This window comes from Salvelinus alpinus, chromosome 14 (genome assembly GCF_045679555.1).
Source record: "Salvelinus alpinus chromosome 14, SLU_Salpinus.1, whole genome shotgun sequence".
Classification (NCBI taxonomy): domain Eukaryota; kingdom Metazoa; phylum Chordata; class Actinopteri; order Salmoniformes; family Salmonidae; genus Salvelinus; species Salvelinus alpinus.
Window position 1 is genome coordinate 36,965,702 of NC_092099.1, and position 18,547 is coordinate 36,984,248.

General features: G+C 45.1%; 1 protein-coding gene across 3 annotated transcripts in view; it reads left to right on the plus strand.

Annotated features, from left to right (window-relative positions):
• LOC139538883 (zinc finger protein 385B-like) overlaps positions 1 to 18,547 on the plus strand; it is a 174,897-nt gene that overhangs the window by 55,943 nt on the left and 100,407 nt on the right. Inside the window, exon 1 of one of the 3 annotated variants that reach the window (XM_071341406.1) lies at positions 1,479 to 2,419. The exons of 1 other annotated variant lie outside the window; for it this stretch is intronic. In XM_071341406.1, coding sequence (XP_071197507.1) covers positions 2,395 to 2,419 — 25 coding nt within the window. In that variant the 5' untranslated portion in view covers positions 1,479 to 2,394. Of the gene's footprint in view, positions 1 to 1,478; positions 2,420 to 16,399; positions 16,658 to 18,547 lie in introns of those variants that run through there. One more of the 3 variants, XM_071341408.1, reaches the window with a different exon arrangement.

Below are 18,547 nucleotides of genomic sequence, written 5' to 3' on the forward strand. Positions count from 1 at the left end.
TGACATTAACTGATTTATTTTAAATGTATATTTGAATATGTGCTATTTAGGACACATACATTAAACTATCTGATGACAGCTTGTACCATGTTCCTGAAAAGCCTCTTAAATGTCATGTAAAATAAATGCTGAATGAGCAGGTGCCTGCCACACCTACACACAGACCTTGAGAATGGTGAGTGGATGAAACCATGACATCATGCTTTAACATTAGGAGTAGGCCTGTCCTGTCTATTAGGGTCTAGTATTCGGTTACATACTTCTGCCTGGCAGCTGATGGCACCAGTGACACACACACACTAGCTGTTAGAATGTTGGGACAGTAACCGAAAGGTCACTAGTTCAAATCCTAGAGTTAACAAGGTGAAAAATCTGATGATGTGCCCTTGAGCAAGGCACTTAACCCTAATTGCTCCAGGTTCGCTATTATGTACACCTCTTGGAGGGAATGTAACACCCCGCTACATCTCAACTCCCCGGGGAGTGAAAAAAGTATGTGATCGTAGGTGCGGGAAAGGACAACAGAGGCAGAGAAAAATACCGTTTACAGGGAATTTATTATTCCTAACACACGGTAATGTGGGGAAAAGGGGCTGGATGGAACCAAAGCAAAGAAAGTAAAAGTTAAGGAATCACCTCTCTTCACTTCCCACTTCTTAACTAACCTTTAGCACCACCTGGCGTGCTAACCAAAATACAGGGGGTGGTCCGCCCAGGTCTTACCTAGTGTGCATAGACTGATTAAATACTACGGGTTATGTATGCCCGCAGGCCTCTTGCCTAAACACTCCCAAGGTGCGTTCCCCTTCCCCCCCGGGAACAAATGAAACAGAAGAATTAACCAATACTTTAAGTGAACAATTTCAATAACCAAAAACACTAAGTCCTATTGGCATACACATACCTCTGAAAGAGCGGCTACAAAATAATATCAACAAAACTTTCACTGACCAACAACCAACATAGGACATAAAAAGAAGCTCTCCTCCCTGAGGGAGGAACACTGGCTTTTATCAAGCTGGAGAAGGAGTTGGTAATTGAAGAGACAGCTGTTTCCCCTGATGAGAGGGAGGGGTCAGAGCTCCAATCAGCGATGGGGCCGACCAATCAGCTGCTTTAGGAATCCAGGAAGCTATTTCCTGAAATACACACACATACAAACCCACAACACAGAAACTGGGGAACGTAACAGTCACCGTTGATAATGGCAGAACCGTGACCCCACTCTCCGAGGGTGTCTCAGGGGAGTTGGGTTATGCAAAAAAAAAAAAATGCACAAATGTATTACTACACACCTGTACATGAAATAGGACAAATAGAAGTACCCACCATATTATTGTTATTATTACACATACACTAACTCACACTGCTGTGACTAGCAACATTGTCCCTATTTCTCACAAGTGTCACTTTGTACAAGCCACTTCTCAATTTTGTCACCCCTGTTGGCATTCACTTCAGCCTCTAGCCTAGCTAGTAGGAAGGATTCACTCCTTTGGTTATTTCACTCTGTGTTTCATGGTTGTGTGCCATTTCATTTTTTTACAACTCATCCATTTAGTCTGGTCTCACCTGTTTAGAGCTGAAATGGAACGCATTATTGTCAGCGGCTGGTTGACGGTCTGACAGCATTGGGTTGTGTGGGGAAAAGCCGCAGAGCCATTTATGAAAATACATTAGTCTGGTTTGGTTTAGCTGGGTCTGAGTGTGAGAGGGAAGAGAAAGAGAGAGAAAGAGACAGACACAGACACGGAGGGAGACAGAGACAGAAAGATAGAGCGAGAGTAGAGAGATAGAAGACAGAGGGAGAAAGAAGAGAGAGAGAGAGAAAATAAATAAGAGAGGGAGCAAACGATAGAAAGAGAATGAGTGAATCAGAAAAGGAGGAAAATAAGATGTATTCTCCCTTGTTTTCTTTCCCTCCTCTTCACCCCGTGGTCGCTTCATTACAACAAACATCAAGAACTGTAAGTGAAATCACCCGCTGATGCTCGCCTGATTTTGTTCTCTCCTCCTCCTCCTCCTCCTCACAAATGGGTGCTGCTTGCGTCTGCCTGTCTGCTGCTCTAGCTTGCATGCTGCCGGAGTGTGGGGGCTTTCCATTGAGAGTGGGAATGAGGCAGCGGCTGAGGATCTGTGAAGGTGCAGTATTGACCCGAAAGTCTATTGTCACATAGAGGATAAGAGGCTGAGACGCACAACCAGCACTAGCACTCTGCACACAGAGCTGCACGCTCTCTCTCCTGGATTCTCTCTCTCCTGGATTCTCTCTCTCCTGGATTCTCTCTCTCCTGGATTCTCTCTCTCTCGATTCTTTAGTTTCTTTTTTTATCATCTCTATCAAAGAAGAGAACAAAATCTGGCTGCAAAGAGAAGAGATTGCTGTTAGTGAAAATGTGGACCAGCTTCTTTAGCAGAGGTAAGGGACTTTACTATCCACTATCTGTGGGTCATTACTATATTTGTACAGATTTTTAGATTATTACTAACAGTTTTTATCTCTGGCTCTCCTGCTGTCCCTGATCGTGTTTTTACAAATCTGTTGACTCTTCATGTGATTGTAGTTTGTGTTTTGAGCTGATGTATTGTAATTATAAATAAGTGATGTCTGACATGTATGGTATGATGCGTGCAGATCTTTAACAGTATGTTGAACCCAGAGATTTACCCAGACACTTCGTTGTTTGGATTTTAAGTGTCCACGTGTATTACTTCTTGTTCACCTTCTTGACACCAAAAGTTGCTAAAGAAGACTAACGAGAATGAAATATTCCATCCATTCTTATCGTGCTATTTTAGATCGGTAGGTTAATGATGCCTTACAGTTTAGTCTGTCTGGGACAAGGAGAAGATGTGACAGGTTGTGTCCCAGGTTTTGATAACAGCTGGCTAGATGGGGAGAGAGAAACAGAGAGAGAAACAGAGAGAGAAACAGAGAGAGAAACAGAGAGAGACACAGAGAGAGAGAGACACACACAGAGAGAGACACATAGAGAGAGAGCGGGACAGAGAGACAGAGAGAGGGAGAGACAGAGAGAGGGAGAGACAGAGAGAGGGAGAGAGAGAGAGAGAGAGAGAGAGAGAGAGAGAGAGAGAGAGAGAGAGAGAGAGAGAGAGAGAGAGAGAGAGAGAGAGAGAGAGAGAGAGAGAGAGAGAGAGAGAGAGAGAGAGAGAGAGAGAGAGAGAGAGAGAGAGAGAGAGAGAGAGAGAGAGAGAGAGAGAGAGAGAGAGAGAGAGCCCATAGGGGACGCAGAGTAGACCCGCTGTGTGTGTGTGCATGTGTTTTTGCACGTGTGTGCAAGGGACAGAGCAGACTGTGTGATGAGCATGGGTTAATGTGAGAGGCTATGATGTGTGACGAGCACTCATCGCCCACACACATCGTAGTTATGCTGTGAGAACACGCTCTTTGGGACTGGAAGCCGCTGGCTATGGGTATTGAGGAGTAGTATTTTTAGATTTGTGCCGTTGCCGAAAAACTGAGGTTGTTTTAACTACTTTAGAGGCCCTCGGGGGTGGAATTATTTAGTTAATTCTCTGTTGGGTTTTGGATTCACAAATTCAGAGCCTACAATAGTTTCTGTTATCATCAGGGAATCATTGATAGTGGAAGCCACGTTTATACTGATCATTATGATCACTGAACAGATGAATAGAATAACAGTCATGTGAAATGTGGGCCAACTGGTTACATTCTGTGGTGTTTCATGCAACCAAATCTTTTACATCTGTGTTCATATCCAGGTCTTGTGGGTTTAGTTCATCAAACTGTGTCGCAAATGTTGTGTAGCTGTAGTTTTTAGTCCTTTTTTTAGTCTCAGTTATAATTCAGTCAGATCTGTGTGTGTGTGCATGAGCGTGAGTGTGTGCGTGGGCGCTCGTATGTGTGTGTGTGTGTGTGTGTCTGTGCATGTGTGTGTATACAGTATGTGTGTTTGTGTGTGTATACAGTATGTGTGCGTGTGTGTCTTTTGATCATTACCCATTGAGGTCCAGCAGAAAGAATGCAGCTGTGTGTGCCAAAGTGTCGCGTCAGCTCCCCACTGCCCTGTCACACACACGTACACACACACACATACACCGCTGCCCTGTCACACACACACACACACCGCTGCCCTGTCACACACACACACACCGCTGACCTGTCACACACACACACACACACACACACACACCGCTGCCCTGTCACACACACACTGCTGCCCTGTCACACACACACACCGCTGACCTGTCACACACACACACTGCTGCCCTGTCACACACACACACACCGCTGACCTGTCACACACACACACCGCTGACCTGTCACACACACACACACACTGCTGCCCTGTCACACACGCACACTGCTGCCCTGTCACACACACACCCCGCTGCCCTGTCACACAGGGGTGGCAGGTAGCCTAGTGGTTAGAGCATTGAACTAGTAACCGAAAGGTTGCAAGAGCAAATCCAAGAGCTGACAAGGTAAAAATCTGTCGTTCTGCCCCTGAACAAGGCAGTTAACCCACTGTTCTTAGGCTGTCATTGAAAATAAGAATTTGTTCTTAACTGACTTGCCTAGTTAAATAAAGGTAACATAAAAAACACTCACACACCTCTTCTCCTGTAGCTACCTTCCACTGTGTGTTTTGAAGTCATGAAATGAGGTTTGTACCAGCACATGCACTCTCATTCTCTGTCATGTTTCTGGTTTTATGGTAATGGTCAGTGTACTGCTATAAAGTTAGGACGTTTCTCCTGTCACTTGGTTGGTCCCAAATGTCACCTTATTTCTTACTCCCCTATGGGCCCTGCCATCTGGGGTACAGACAGGTTGATGCAGTATCGGGCCAGTCAAGGTGTCCCTTTGAGATAAAACAGTGTAATGACACCCCAGAGAGAAGGCCTGGCCACTGAACTGGAACACTGAGGGCATTCCTGCTTTAATGCACTGGGATCACTGTCAATGTTGGGAAAAGCTCTCAATTTATTGCTAGCACCTAATTCCATGTAATGGCTCTTTTACATGTATATATTCTGTCGGTTATTGATGGGGATGGGGACAGTGTGTGGTGGGGGCGGGGGGGGGGGGGGGGGGGGGTAGGTGGAGTTGGGTGTGTGTTTATGTGTGTGTGGGATGTAGTGTTTTCTGCTGATGCTCTTCTTCTTTAACTACACTGTGAGATCGATGCAGATCCACAACCAGAGGAGGTGTAAGTCACATTTTGCTCTGAGAGACAGGAGCCGCGGCTGTCCCAAATAGCATCCTGTTCCCTAGATCAAAAGTAGTGCACTACTTTTGATGAGGCCCACAGGGAGAATAGGGTGCCATTTGTGACGCAGGTTTAGACTGGCAGCTTCTAAGCCTCTCTCACTCCTCTCCGATGGATATCTGGTTCACCTTCAGACCACATCAACACGTCAGCAATCCCTGCCTGGTGTCATTACAGCATGATGTGTCTTTTCTGTTGGCCATAATCCTTGTCTCTTTGATGTTTCTGGGTTGCCAAACACTCTCTCCTTAACCAAGGTGAAATGCACTGATCCACCACTGGTTCCTAAGCAGTGCATTTCACACATAAAGTGTTACTGTATTTTGCTCGTAGAAAGATGCCAATCCTGTAACTTTGAATTCCTGTCCTTAGATGGCTTTGGGAGATTTGGAATGGGCTCTTTGTGACAGGCAGGACCTTTATAGTGTGGTGTTTTTAGTTCCCCCCTGAGACTTATCTTGTTCACCTCCGCTGTGCGTTTCCAATTACACTCCCTGTGGATTTGCACACACACACGAATGCACACGCACTCACACACACACAGAAACACTCTCTGTGGATTTACTCAGATTCGTTCCCAGGTTCAGGGGAGCTTCAATGATGTTGCCACCTCTGGCAGACAGCACTATCAAAGTAGGGGAAATAGAGAAATGGTATTGATTCAAACTGAGGCGACTGCAGTCGTTTAAAAAACAAGCGTTGATAGAAATTGAATTGAGGTTACACTGGGAGGAATGACAGAGAGTAGATTGGAATGTGCCTCGGCAGCAATGGAGGTCACACTGCTTTCATTGCAGTTTATTGTCATATTATTTCACTTGCTTATAGTATTGAAAATTCAAAAAGGCACTCGCACTGAGCTATCTTATTGCAGGTGCACAGGAACAATGAGATAGAGAGAGAAATACACAATGTAGAAACAACAACTGCGATACAGTATGTGAAAAGACTGCACATTGCAAATTCAGTAACGATGATTTGAGAAGAATGTGATGAATCTGTTGCAAGGTTCCATTCCCTGTCGTAATAATGATCATGTCATGGTTACACACTGAGTGAGAACTGGGCTGCAGCGGTAAGAGTCCCTACCACGCTGACAAAGTGCTCCTAGATGGAAAACAGGCCTTTCTGTTGGTTCTGCTTAACTTTTCCAACACACCAGTTCTGACCCCAGTCTCATCTATGTGTGACACCGATTGAGAGGATGGATAGTCGGATACACTGGACCAGAAGTATGGAAATATGTTTCTGTGCTGTTGAAACCTCCAGGAGGCCTACAGTCAACTGTACTCTGTATAGACTGGATTAGACCTGGAGGGTTCAACCATGAGATCATCATTATTAACATGCGTTTGGAAAATGTATTCCAGTTCAAAGCTCGGAAAGGACAACAACAACTGTTGACTGTTTAATACCTGTAAAATGTCACAGAGAATCAAATAATAAAGGGATTCTAAAACTCACAGAATGTCAGGTTTTGGCCAAGACTGTTCGGGTTTTGGTCACTAGATGTCCCCATTGCACCTTTTTTGTACCTTTTGTTTTTTCTTGCTCTAATTATTGTTTGCACCTGTGGGTCATTCCCTTGTTAGTATTTAAACCCTGTGTGTTCCTCAGTTCCTTGCTCAGTGTTTGTAAGTTAGCACCCAGCCCCAGCCCAAGCCTTGTTTTATACAGATATTTCTCTTGTTGGATTTTCCAGAGGTTCTCTGGTTTAGTTCTTGTGTATTATTTGAGTAGTCTTTTGAGGTTTGTTTTTCCCTGCTGTTTTTTACCACTTTGTGGAGTTTCTTTTGTATTTTGGAGGATTTCCATTTTGTGCCTCTTGGCTTTATTTTTGGACATTGTGGATTTAGTTTCTTTGCCTGAAGATTTTGTTCTTTAATTAAACCACCATCTCTAGTACTGCTGTGTCTGCCTCATCTTCTGGGTTCTGACGATTATTAGTGACTGTTTCTCGCACCGGGTCCTGACACAGAACTCCTCAAATTCTAAACATTTGCCTGCAGAGCTATCAGACTCATATTTGAGAGTGTGTGTGGTGTGACTTTGCAGTGGATATATTAAACAAGCTTTGCCTCGATGAAGTTGACATGCCATCCGATCCTTCCAAGGATGACAACTATTCCAAAGCAGGGAACTATATGTGTTACAAAGCAGGGAACTATATGTGTTACTAAGCAGGGAACTATATGTGTTACAAAGCAGGGAACTATATGTGTTACAAAGCAGGGAACTATATGTGTTACAAAGCAGGGAACTATATGTGTTACAAAGCAGGGAACTATATGTGTTACAAAGCAGGGAACTATATGTGTTACAAAGCAGGGAACTATATGTGTTACAAAGCAGGGAACTATATGTGTTACAAAGCAGGGAACTATATGTGTTACAAAGCAGGGAACTATATGTGTTACAAAGCAGGCAGCCATGTAGAAAATCAAATCATCACACAATCTTGTTTTATTCTCCAGCAATAAGTATCAAAATGATGCCTCTGATGACGACATCAACATTGTCTTTGTGACGACATCAACATTGTCTTTGTGACGACATCAACATTGTCTTTGTGACGACATCAACATTGTCTTTGTGACGACATCAACATTGTCTTTGTGACGACATCAACATTGTCTTTGTGACGACATCAACATTGTCTTTGTGACGACATCAACATTGTCTTTGTGACGACATCAACATTGTCTTTGAGCACCAACTGTGGGGCTTCCTTGGTTCAGTGAACCACGGCGGCTGATTATTGGTTTCACGGTGATGTTTCCTTTGACGAGGTCTAACAAGGAACAGTTTTAACTGACCACACTTCTGTAAACTTGTTGTGGAAGATGCCCACCTCAGTACACTAACACACACACACACACACACACACACACACACACACACACACACACACACACACACACACACACACACACACTTCAGTTCACAGAATCAAACAGAGGAGAAGGAAGGAGATCCAGTCTGGATAAAATATGTATGAGTTGTGATTGCTGCGGTAGCTCTTGGTGCATTGGGGCTTTTTCATCTGTACTTCCACCATGACATCTGACTGTGTTTGTATGCTGCAGTCAAGTCTCTTGAAGGTATACAAAAGATTTCATGTTGATAAATAAGGGCCCATAAGTACACCTAACATCCTGTTGTCTCAACGCGTTGCTATAACAAACTCACGGCTTGTGCAACAGTGTGAGTTGTATATTTATCTTCCTGAACCAGGACACAAACTTGTGGACCCCAGTAAGGGTTGCTGCATAAGCAACTGCTAATGGGGATCCTAATAAACTAAACGAACTCACAACCTTCTGCACAATAATACAAATAATGAGGCAATTCATGTACGACCTGTGTAACGGTATGTGTGACCTATGTAACGGTATGTACGACCTGTGTAACGTGTATTGACGTCAGCTGTACGTTTATTCATTGAGGTAACTAATATAATAACTGTAATTATGTGATCTATGTGAGATGATGTGACTGTGTATCCGTTGTGAACAGCTGAGTTCAGATGTAAGTACTTGAGGAGCCAGACAAACACATCATTACCTGCCGAGTCACAACACAATGCGAACAGAAAGCTGTTGAAATTAAATCTACCTTTGAAATAAATAAAGCCTTTTTAACTGTGATCCAGTCCTTTTTATCGGAATCATCTGAGAACATATTGGAGGAAGATAATTGGTAAATATAAAGGCAAATGTACTAAATCCATCTGCATGTTTCAGGCCTATTGTGTTCACACAGTGCAGTCTGGGTGCCCTTCATACTGTATTCACTTCAGTAAACCTTTTATTGGGCACGTTTACTGAGCCAAGCGTTTTACATAACAGTGACTAATTGTTTGGGAAACTTTCAGAATCCTTTATTACACACATTCATTTGATTTTCTGAATGCATTGTAGATAATCACAACCGTGCTAATTAATTCCCAAAATCAACACCAACAAAGCACTTGAATCTCCAGCCGGAAAAAGAAACAGGAACACTCTCAATGTGCTCCAATTATCTATGAGAGGCTTGTTGCCCAATATTCAAATAATGCCTAACCACATTAGGCAGAGTTACTGGGAAAGGGCTGAAGCACATACAACAGGAACACAATAGTGTAGATATCAGTGGAGGCTGCTGAGGGGAGGACGGCTCATATTAATGGCTGGAATGGAGCAAATGGAAACCATTTGTTTAATGTATTTGATACCATTCCATCGTTCCACTCCAGCCATTACCACGAGCCTCTTCTCCCCAATTAAGGTGTCACCAACCTCTTGGGGTAGATATGTGTGCATTGTGCTCTGTGCTTTGTACATTTTGTAAATAGGACAATGAACATCTCTCAAGAGAACTGCTCAGAGAAGACCTACTGTATACTAGAAGAAGAGACCAATCCCACTGGGCAAACACAGTGTCACGCCCTGGCCTTAGTTATCTTTGTTTTCTTTATTATTTTAGTTAGGTCAGGGTGTGACATGGGGGATGTATGTGTTTTGTATTGTCTAGGGTTTTTTGTATGTTTATGGGTGCTGTGGTTTAGTTGGTTAAAGTGTCTAGTCTAGCTGTATGTATGTCTATGGTTGCCTAGATTGGTCCTCAATTAGAGACAGCTGTATATCGTTGTCTCTGATTGGGAACCATATTTAGGCAGCCATATTCATTAGGTAGTTCGTTGGGTGATTGTCTATGTGTAGTGTTTAGTGTCAGCACTATTTGTTCTATAGCTTCACGTTCGTCGTGTTATTGTTTTGTATAGTTTGTATAGTGTTCTTCGTTTCGTTTTCGTCTTCAATAAAAGAAGATGTATTGTTATCACGCTGCGCCTTGGTCCTCCTCTCTTCCACAATACGACGATCGTGACAGAATCACCCACCAACAAAGGACCAAGCAGCGTGATAAAAGGCAGCAGCAGCGATCGCAGGACTCATGGACTTGGGAGGAAATTCTGAACGGCGGAGGACCCTGGGCACAACCTGGAGAATATCGCCGCCCTCGTGAAAAGCTGGAGGCAGCTAAAGCCGAGAGGCGGTGGTATGAGGAGGCAGCACGGAAGCGCGGCTGGAAGCCAGAGAGGCAGCCCCCAAAAATGTCTTGGGGGGGGGGGGGGGGGGGGCTCTCGGGGAGTGTGGCAAAGTCAGGTAGGAAACCTGCGCCAACTCCCCGTGCTTACCGTGGAGAGCGAGAGTACAGGCAGACACCGTGTTATGCGGAAGAGCGCACGGTGTCTCCTGTACGTGTACATAGCCCGGTGCGGTACATCCCAGCTCCTCATATCGGCCGGGCTAGAGTGGGCATCGAGCCAGGTGCCATGAAGCCGGCTCAACGCATCTGGTCTCCAGTGCGTCTCCTCGGGCCGGTGTACATGGCACCAGCCTTACGCATGGTGTCCCCGGTTCGCCAGCACAGCCCAGTGCGGGTTAGTGTGGCCTGGCTACGGGGAGCATTCAACCAGGTAAGGTTGGGCAGGCTCGGTGCTCAAGAGCTCCAGTACGCCTTCACGGTCCGGTCTATCCGGTGCCACATCCTCGCCCCAGCCCATTACCACCAGTGCCAACACCACACACCAGGCTTCCAGTGCGTCTCCAGAGCCCTGTTCCCTCCTCCACGCACTCGCCTTGAGGTGCGTGTCCTTAGCCCGGTACCACCAGTTCCGGCACCACGCACCAGGCCTACTGTGCGCCTCAGCAGGCCAGAATCTGCTGTCTGCCCAGCGCCGCCTGCGCTGCCCGTCTCCCCAGCTCCGTCTGAGCTGTCCGTCTGCCCAGCGCCGCCTGCGCTGCCCGTCTGTCCGGAGCCGTCAGAGCCGCCCGTCTGTCCGGAGCCGTCAGAGCCGCCCGTCTGTCCTGAGCCGCTAGAGCCGTCCTTCAGTCAGGAGCCGCTAGAGCCGTCCGTCAGTCAGGAGCTGCCAGAGCCGCCCGCCAGTCAGGAGCTGCCAGAGCCGCCCGCCAGTCAGGAGCTGCCAGAGCCGCCCGCCAGTCAGGAGCTGCCAGAGCCGCCCGCCAGTTAGGCGCTGCCAGAGCCGCCCGCCAGTCAGGCGCTGCCAGAGCCGCCCGCCAGTCAGGAGCTGCCAGAGCCGCCCGCCAGTCAGGAGCTGCCAGAGCCACCCGCCAGTCAGGAGCAGCCAGAGCCGCCCGCCAGTCGGGAGCTGCATGAGCTGCCTTTCAGTCAGGAGCTGCCCTTCAGTCCGGGGCTGCCCTTCAGTCCGGAGCTGCCCTTCAGTCCGGAGCTGCCCTTCAGTCCGGAGGTGCCCCTCAGTCCAGAGGTGCCCCTCAGTCCAGAGGTGCCCCTCAGTCCAGAGGTGCCCCTCAGTCCAGTGGGGCCATTTAGGAGGGTCGCCGCTCCTAGGAGGCCACGGAAGCGGGTATTGACTATGGTGGAGTGGGGGCCACGTCCAGCTTCAGAGCCGCCACCGCGGGCAGATGCCCTCCCAGACCCTCCCCTATAGGTTCAGGTTTTGCGGCCGGAGTCCGCACCTTGGGGGGGGGGGGGGGGGGGAGATACTGTCACGTTTCTGACCTTATTTCCTTTATTTTCCTTTGTTTTGTCTTTAGTTAGTATGGTCAGGGCGTGAGTTGGGGTGGGCAGTCTATGTTCTGTGTTTCTATGTTTAGGTTTGTCATTTGGCCTGATATGGTTCTCAATCAGAGGCAGGTGTTTTTCATTGTCTGATTGGGAACCATATTTAGGTAGCCTGTTTTCACTGTTGGTTTGTGGGTGTTTGTTTCCTGTGTCCGTGTTTGTGCCACACGGGACTGTTTTCGGTTAGATTCTCTTTGTTATTTTGTATTGTGTCATGTTCAGTTGTTTCTATTAAAACATGGACACTTACCACGCTGCGTTTTGGCCCGATCCCTGCTACACCTCCTCTTCAGACGAAGAGGAGGAAATCTGCCGTTACACACCACTAGTCATTATGCCCAGTAGTATTGTTCTTCCAAGTATCCCCAGTTGGACTCATACTTTGTATTTCCTGCTGGTCAAACTGCTGACTCTAACTGCAAACAGCTTCTCTGCTGATGTACAGATAGGGTAGATAGACAGACCACCTGTATCAGATAGAGATAGAGAGCTTTTACAGTAGGACTGGGAATGGATAGAGACAGTTCAGGAAAGAATGTGTGTGTGTCGCCCTAGTACAGTAGGTGGCTGATGATGCCATACCCAGTCTCTCTCTGTTTTAGGAGGTTGTTTTGTTCAGATACAGTAGAAAGACTTTACAGTTGGACTGAGAATGGATGGAGAGGTATCGGAAAATGTGTCCGCTATTGTCCCAGTAGTCCTAGGTGGGTGACGCCAGACTGTGCATGTTTTATGGGGATGTTTGACTTATGGGGACCTTAGTTTAACATGGGGAGTGAACGTAGTGCTCTTCTCCCCTCTGCACAGGACTGGCAGTGTTTAGGACAGCCAGGGCAGCAGGAGGGGAGCTAGAGGCCCCAGATGGGAAGTGACGGCTCCGTTTGTCAGCCAGTGCCAGGGCAGATTGAAGTTAAACGAGCCACAATAGCTCCACATTATGTCCATGCAAGGCAATCTTATATAGGTTGCGTTCCAAATGGCACCCTATTATAGTGCACTACTTTTGACCAGGGACCATAGGGCTAAAAACCCTTGAATGTGTCAGTGTGTTCTAACTTTTGACTGATACAGTATATGTATTTGTATTTCAATGTACGATTTAGTCTTGGAACAAGATCAGAGATATTGTATTTCCCTCTCCCTCTCCCTTTCCCTCTCCGTCCCTTACCCCCAGCTCCCCAGCAGTCTAAATGGCATCATGCTGTTGCAGTTGGAGGTGGTGTGTGCGTGTGTGTGTGTGTGTGTGTGTGTGTGTGTGTGTGTGTGTGTGTGTGTCTTTTTGAGTGTATTGTATTACGAGTCAGGCCCGAGGCAGTCAGGAAATCATAGCAGGATTATGCAGTTGTGTTTCACCTGACACTGGTAATCATCCCAATCAGCAGCAGGTGACAGGCTTGGATGACCACCACCATGACACATGTCAATACTCCCTCTGGTAATGTGAGCAGACCATGCCCAGCAGGAAAATGAGCTCTCTCTCACACAGTCATGGGGCAGCCACTGGCTACAAATTGACATGAGATGAGAAGTTTGTTGACCAATTAGTAATTGAACCCCCTTGGATTCAAATGCTGAGAAGTGTCAGGGTGTGAGCAAGTGTTAAACAGGGGCGAGGGAGGGAGAGAGAAGGAGAGAGAAGTTCAAATAAAATAGATTAAGAAAATAAGGAGTGTGCAAAGAGAGAGAGGGAGAGAAAGAAGGACTGTGAAAAAAGTAGATTAAGGAGTCAAATTAAGGAAGATTAAGTTGCGAGAGAGACAGACAGACGGTCTACATTAATGTGTGGAAGAAGCCTGTGGGTCTGTGCTGCTATCCCCCTAAATGTTAGAAGGATTGGTGTCCTATCGGCCTGTGCTAATGTGGATGGAGAGAAGCAGTTCTACTGTACAGTAAAATACCTTGACTGTGACATGCAGCTAGGGTTTATTACATAAAACCGTTTTACGTAAAGTCCTTTATACCGTTAAGTGAAATGCTGGACTGAACCTACATGCAGTGCAATGCGTGGTAGATGTGTAACCCCTTTCAAGAGGAATTATGATGCCAGTGTCGAATGACCAAATATATAACCTGTAAAACTGTTAAATTGTTATACACTTCCTATTGACAAATATACTTTTAAAAGCATTTGTCTTAAGTACTTACTGAAGTACTCTGTGTGTTTCTACACCCTAAGGAAGTAGGTTAGGCAGATTGAGACTCTGTCCCTAATGGCACCCGATTCCCCATATAGTGCACTACTTTTGACAAGAGCCTTATGGGTCCTGGTCAAAAGTAGTGCACTATGAAGAGAATAGGGTGCCATTTGGGATGCATGATGAGATTTCACACAGTAGTCAGACAGTGCTGTTAGCGTGTTATCGTAATACTGTTGACTCCCCTCTACTCAATCTCGCTTTAGCTATCTTTAATCGGTTCCAAATTGCCTCTAAACTCAGTCATGCGTGACTGGCTTTTATTTGTAAACATGGAGGTTGTGTCCCAAATGACACTCTACAGTATTCCCTATGTCGTGCACTACTTTTGACCAGGGCCCAATAGGCACCGTGTAAGGAATATGGTGTCTTTCAGGACACAGCCGGAGATACTTAATTTGTCAGCCTACAAGGTATTAAGAATATTAAACATAATCAAAAAACCAATGAACAGATAATATTCTGATTGTGTGTATAATGGATTAAGTGATATCAGAGCAATATTATTCACTGTATAAAACAGTGTATAAAGCTCCCTAATTAGATTCTGCTGGCAGGAGATACTCACAGTTTGTATGACACTTCTCACATGTCAGATATAGTTTATGGTTCTTAAGATTTGAGAAGCAAACGCCTGCAGTACGATGTGTTGGACAAGTGAGAGTATCTTGGAGGCTGATCTGATATGGTGTGATATCAATTCAATCCAGCTTTTATGTGCCTGTCTCTTTTACTAGACATATGGCAGGTTGACAGAGTCTACAGGCTTGATCTGATCTAGGGCTCTTTAAAATCTGCGTTGCGGAGAACACGGATGGAATCACGGAATCTAGACATTAAAATGGAATTCACCAATATAAATGTTTTTAGTGAACTTAGTAGAAAATCAACTAAATGTAATGAACTCATGAGAAAATGCATTAATGTGCCCAAGTTAATCATTAGACATGAACAAAATTCATCAGTGATTCGTATTTTCCTGCAAATTGTGAAACGGCACAGGAATGCCCTGTGTGTGTGTGTGTGTGCACGCATATGTCTACACTTTGTGAAGCTGTTAGCGATGATGCTAATGATAACCTTCTTCTGGTTACCTTCTTCAAAGTAGCCTTCCTGGCAGAATGATCTCATGATTATTTGCATCAATCCAGTGGCCATTTGTTTTGTAACCTCTGCAATCACATGAGCGCCACAGAAACACAGCTCAAACCGCTGGTGTGCACTTGCATTAAAGGGTAACTGCACCCAAGAATCAACATTTTTTTCCAGACCTCAAATGTAGAGTCTCCTGGTGCATTTGAAGTATTGCTGTGGACTTAGAACATCCAATTTTGTGGTACACATTTTTTTGAGAGACTAGAACCTGAAGAAACTGGGGAAAAAACATAAACCTATGGTTGGGTTGCTTATAGTCCCCAGCAGTTATTAACTGAGATTCCTCAGTGTTCACACATACTATATTATCCAAGGCAAGCTACACAATGACAACTGAGCAAAGGGATGTCTCCTCACTCAGCTGGTGTTAAATTAACTTAAACAAATTCAGTAATGTTAACTAGGTGAAATTAACTTAGTTACTGCGGCAGTGTGCTTTTCTAGTGTCTCAGTGTTGTGGTGTGGAGAGTTTTTGACTCTTTCATAGGAAACTCAAGACGCGATCCTGTGAAATGTAAGATGCCGTGTCGGACAGTGTGGGAACGCGAGGAAGCATACATTTTATAGGCAGATGGAAGGAATCCAGAGATATTTGAATAGTTCCGCGCTTAGCTTTGCATCTTGTTGTAAAGGGAGAAAGGTTAGGCCGATGTTCCCCGTCAGTGCGTCTAGTGATCTAGTGTGTGTGTGCGTGTGTGTGTGTGTGTGTGTGTGTGTGTGTGTGTGTGTGTGTGTGTGTGTGTGTGTGTGTGTGTGTGTGTGTGTGTGTGTGTGTGTGTGTGTGTGTGTGTGTGTGTGTGTGTGTGTGTGTGTGTGTGTGTGTGTGTGTGTGCCTTTCAGCCAGCTGTAACCAGAGAGGGGGACAAGCTTGGGCCGCTGAGTAGCAGGCAACACTGTCCCCAGAACATCAGTCATGTCAGCAGGTTGGGGGGAATACCAGTCAAAACCCATAATGACCTTTACTGAGACATGGGTAACACATTTGGCTGAACACACCCGGATTCAAATAGTATTCAACATCATTTCAAATACTTTATCTGTGTTTTGTTGAGCTTGCCTGGCACAATGGACCCAATGGAATGGTCAGAAAAATGCATAACTTAAGCATAAGCCATCTGGCATTTGAGGCAGGATAGATCAAACACTCAAAGATTTCAAATAGTATTTAAATCCAGGTATTTGGGCTGGGCAACACACAGACCGCAGTGCACAATATTTTGACTGATCAGGGGCTGATATCCTGCTGGATCCACCAGCAGAATATAAGGGAATTGCCTTTCTCTGAATCACCTCTCTGGGGAAATAGACAGAAATATAGTTTGTGATGAGAGAGAAATCAACACCATTGTTGATGGCGGAGTAGCTACAGTTCAACTCTTCCACAAATCCTTTGCCAGGTCAGGATATCTGAGAGTGAAGCCAACCAGAGTGTTCAGTCAGGGAATATGAACAATCAAGCCTACAGTAAGTCAAAATGCTTTTAATTACCAGTGAAAGTGTGCTGATTATGTTATTTTGTTCGCTTCAGCGTTCTGCTATTTTTGGTGGAGTGTCCTCTTTCTCCTTCTCTAGTGCCCTGTCCTTACATCTAGTGTTCTAACCTCTACTGTCTGCTGTAGTGACTGATGGGAAAGATAAGGCAGTCCTGACTCTTGGAAACCAACTGCTTTCTCTCTGCTCATTCTAAACTCTAGGCTTTACACACCATGTGCTGCTGTTGTATTCTTGGATCTTGTGCATCTTGTGTTTCTCACAAGCCAGGAGGGTTTTTGTCAGGTAACACAATCTTAATTGCATTTCAGTTTTAGGAAATACAGCACATACAGAAATACAGAAAACCTGCAGAGATGCGTGACCTCCCTCCCTCCATCTCTGTCTTTCTGACAGTGCTCTTTTGTGAATTCAAGTGATGTAAGTGTGCTCTTGATAAGTGTTCCCTTAAGATACAATACACAGTGAATTAGTGTTTTTCTACCGGACTGGAGTGATGGAGCTACGTTACTGAGAGCTGCCAGCGAGGTGCTACCTCACATTACAACACAGCCGATGACATGATATTGTGTTACAATCTCTCAGCGTGTGAAGTTCAAACGTGGAATTAAGTTGACTTCTGTCCTTTATACCCCTTCCTGTGAAGCTTGGTCAGACTAGGCATCTCCATCTCTCTCTTCTATCTCTCTTCTCTCTTTCTCCTTCTCTCCCGTGCACTTAAAATGTTAACTCCTCTCACCAAGTGTTAAGTAAGAATACTTTCAAGTTTATGTGACGTGTCTCTCTCCTCTCTCTCTCTTCTTTCTCTTTCTCTCTCTCTCTCTCTCTCTCTCTCTCTCTCTCTCTCTCAATTCAATTCAATTCAATTCAAGGGGCTTTATTGGCATGGGAAACATGTGTTAACATTGCCAAAGCAAGTGAGGTAGATAATATACAAAAGTCAAATAAACAATAAAAATGAACAGTAAACATTACACATACAGAAGTTTCAAAACAATAAAGACATTACAAATGTCATATTATATATATGCAGTGTTGTAACAATGTACAAATGGTTAAAGCACACAAGTTAAAATAAATAAACATAAATATGGGTTGTATTTACAATGGTGTTTGTTCTTCACTGGTTGCCCTTTTCTTGTGGCAACAGGTCACAAATCTTGCTGCTGTGATGGCACACTGTGGAATTTCACCCAGTAGATATGGGAGTTTATCAAAATTGGATTTGTTTTCGAATTCTTTGTGGATCTGTGTAATCTGAGGGAAATATGTCTCTCTAATATGGTCATACATTGGGCAGGAGGTTAGGAAGTGCAGCTCAGTTTCCACCTCATTTTGTGGGCAGTGAGCACATAGCCTGTCTTCTCTTGAGAGCCATGTCTGCCTACGGCGGCCTTTCTCAATAGCAAGGCTATGCTCACTGAGTCTGTACATAGTCAAAGCTTTCCTTAAGTTTGGGTCAGTCACAGTGGTTAGGTATTCTGCCACTGTATACTCTCTGTTTAGGGCCAAATAGCATTCTAGTTTGCTCTGTTTTTTTGTTAATTCTTTCCAATGTGTCAAGTAATTATCTTTTTGTTTTCTCATGATTTGGTTGGGTCTAATTGTGCTGTTGTCCTGGGGCTCTGTGGGGTGTGTTTGTGTTTGTGAACAGAGCCCTAGGACCAGCTTGCTTAGGGGACTCTTCTCCAGGTTCATCTCTCTGTAGGTGATGGCTTTGTTATGGAAGGTTTGGGAATCGCTTCCTTTTAGGTGGTTGTAGAATTTAACGGCTCTTTTCTGGATTTTGATAATTAGTGGGTATCGGCCTAATTCTGCTCTGCATGCATTATTTGGTGTTCTACGTTGTACACGGAGGATATT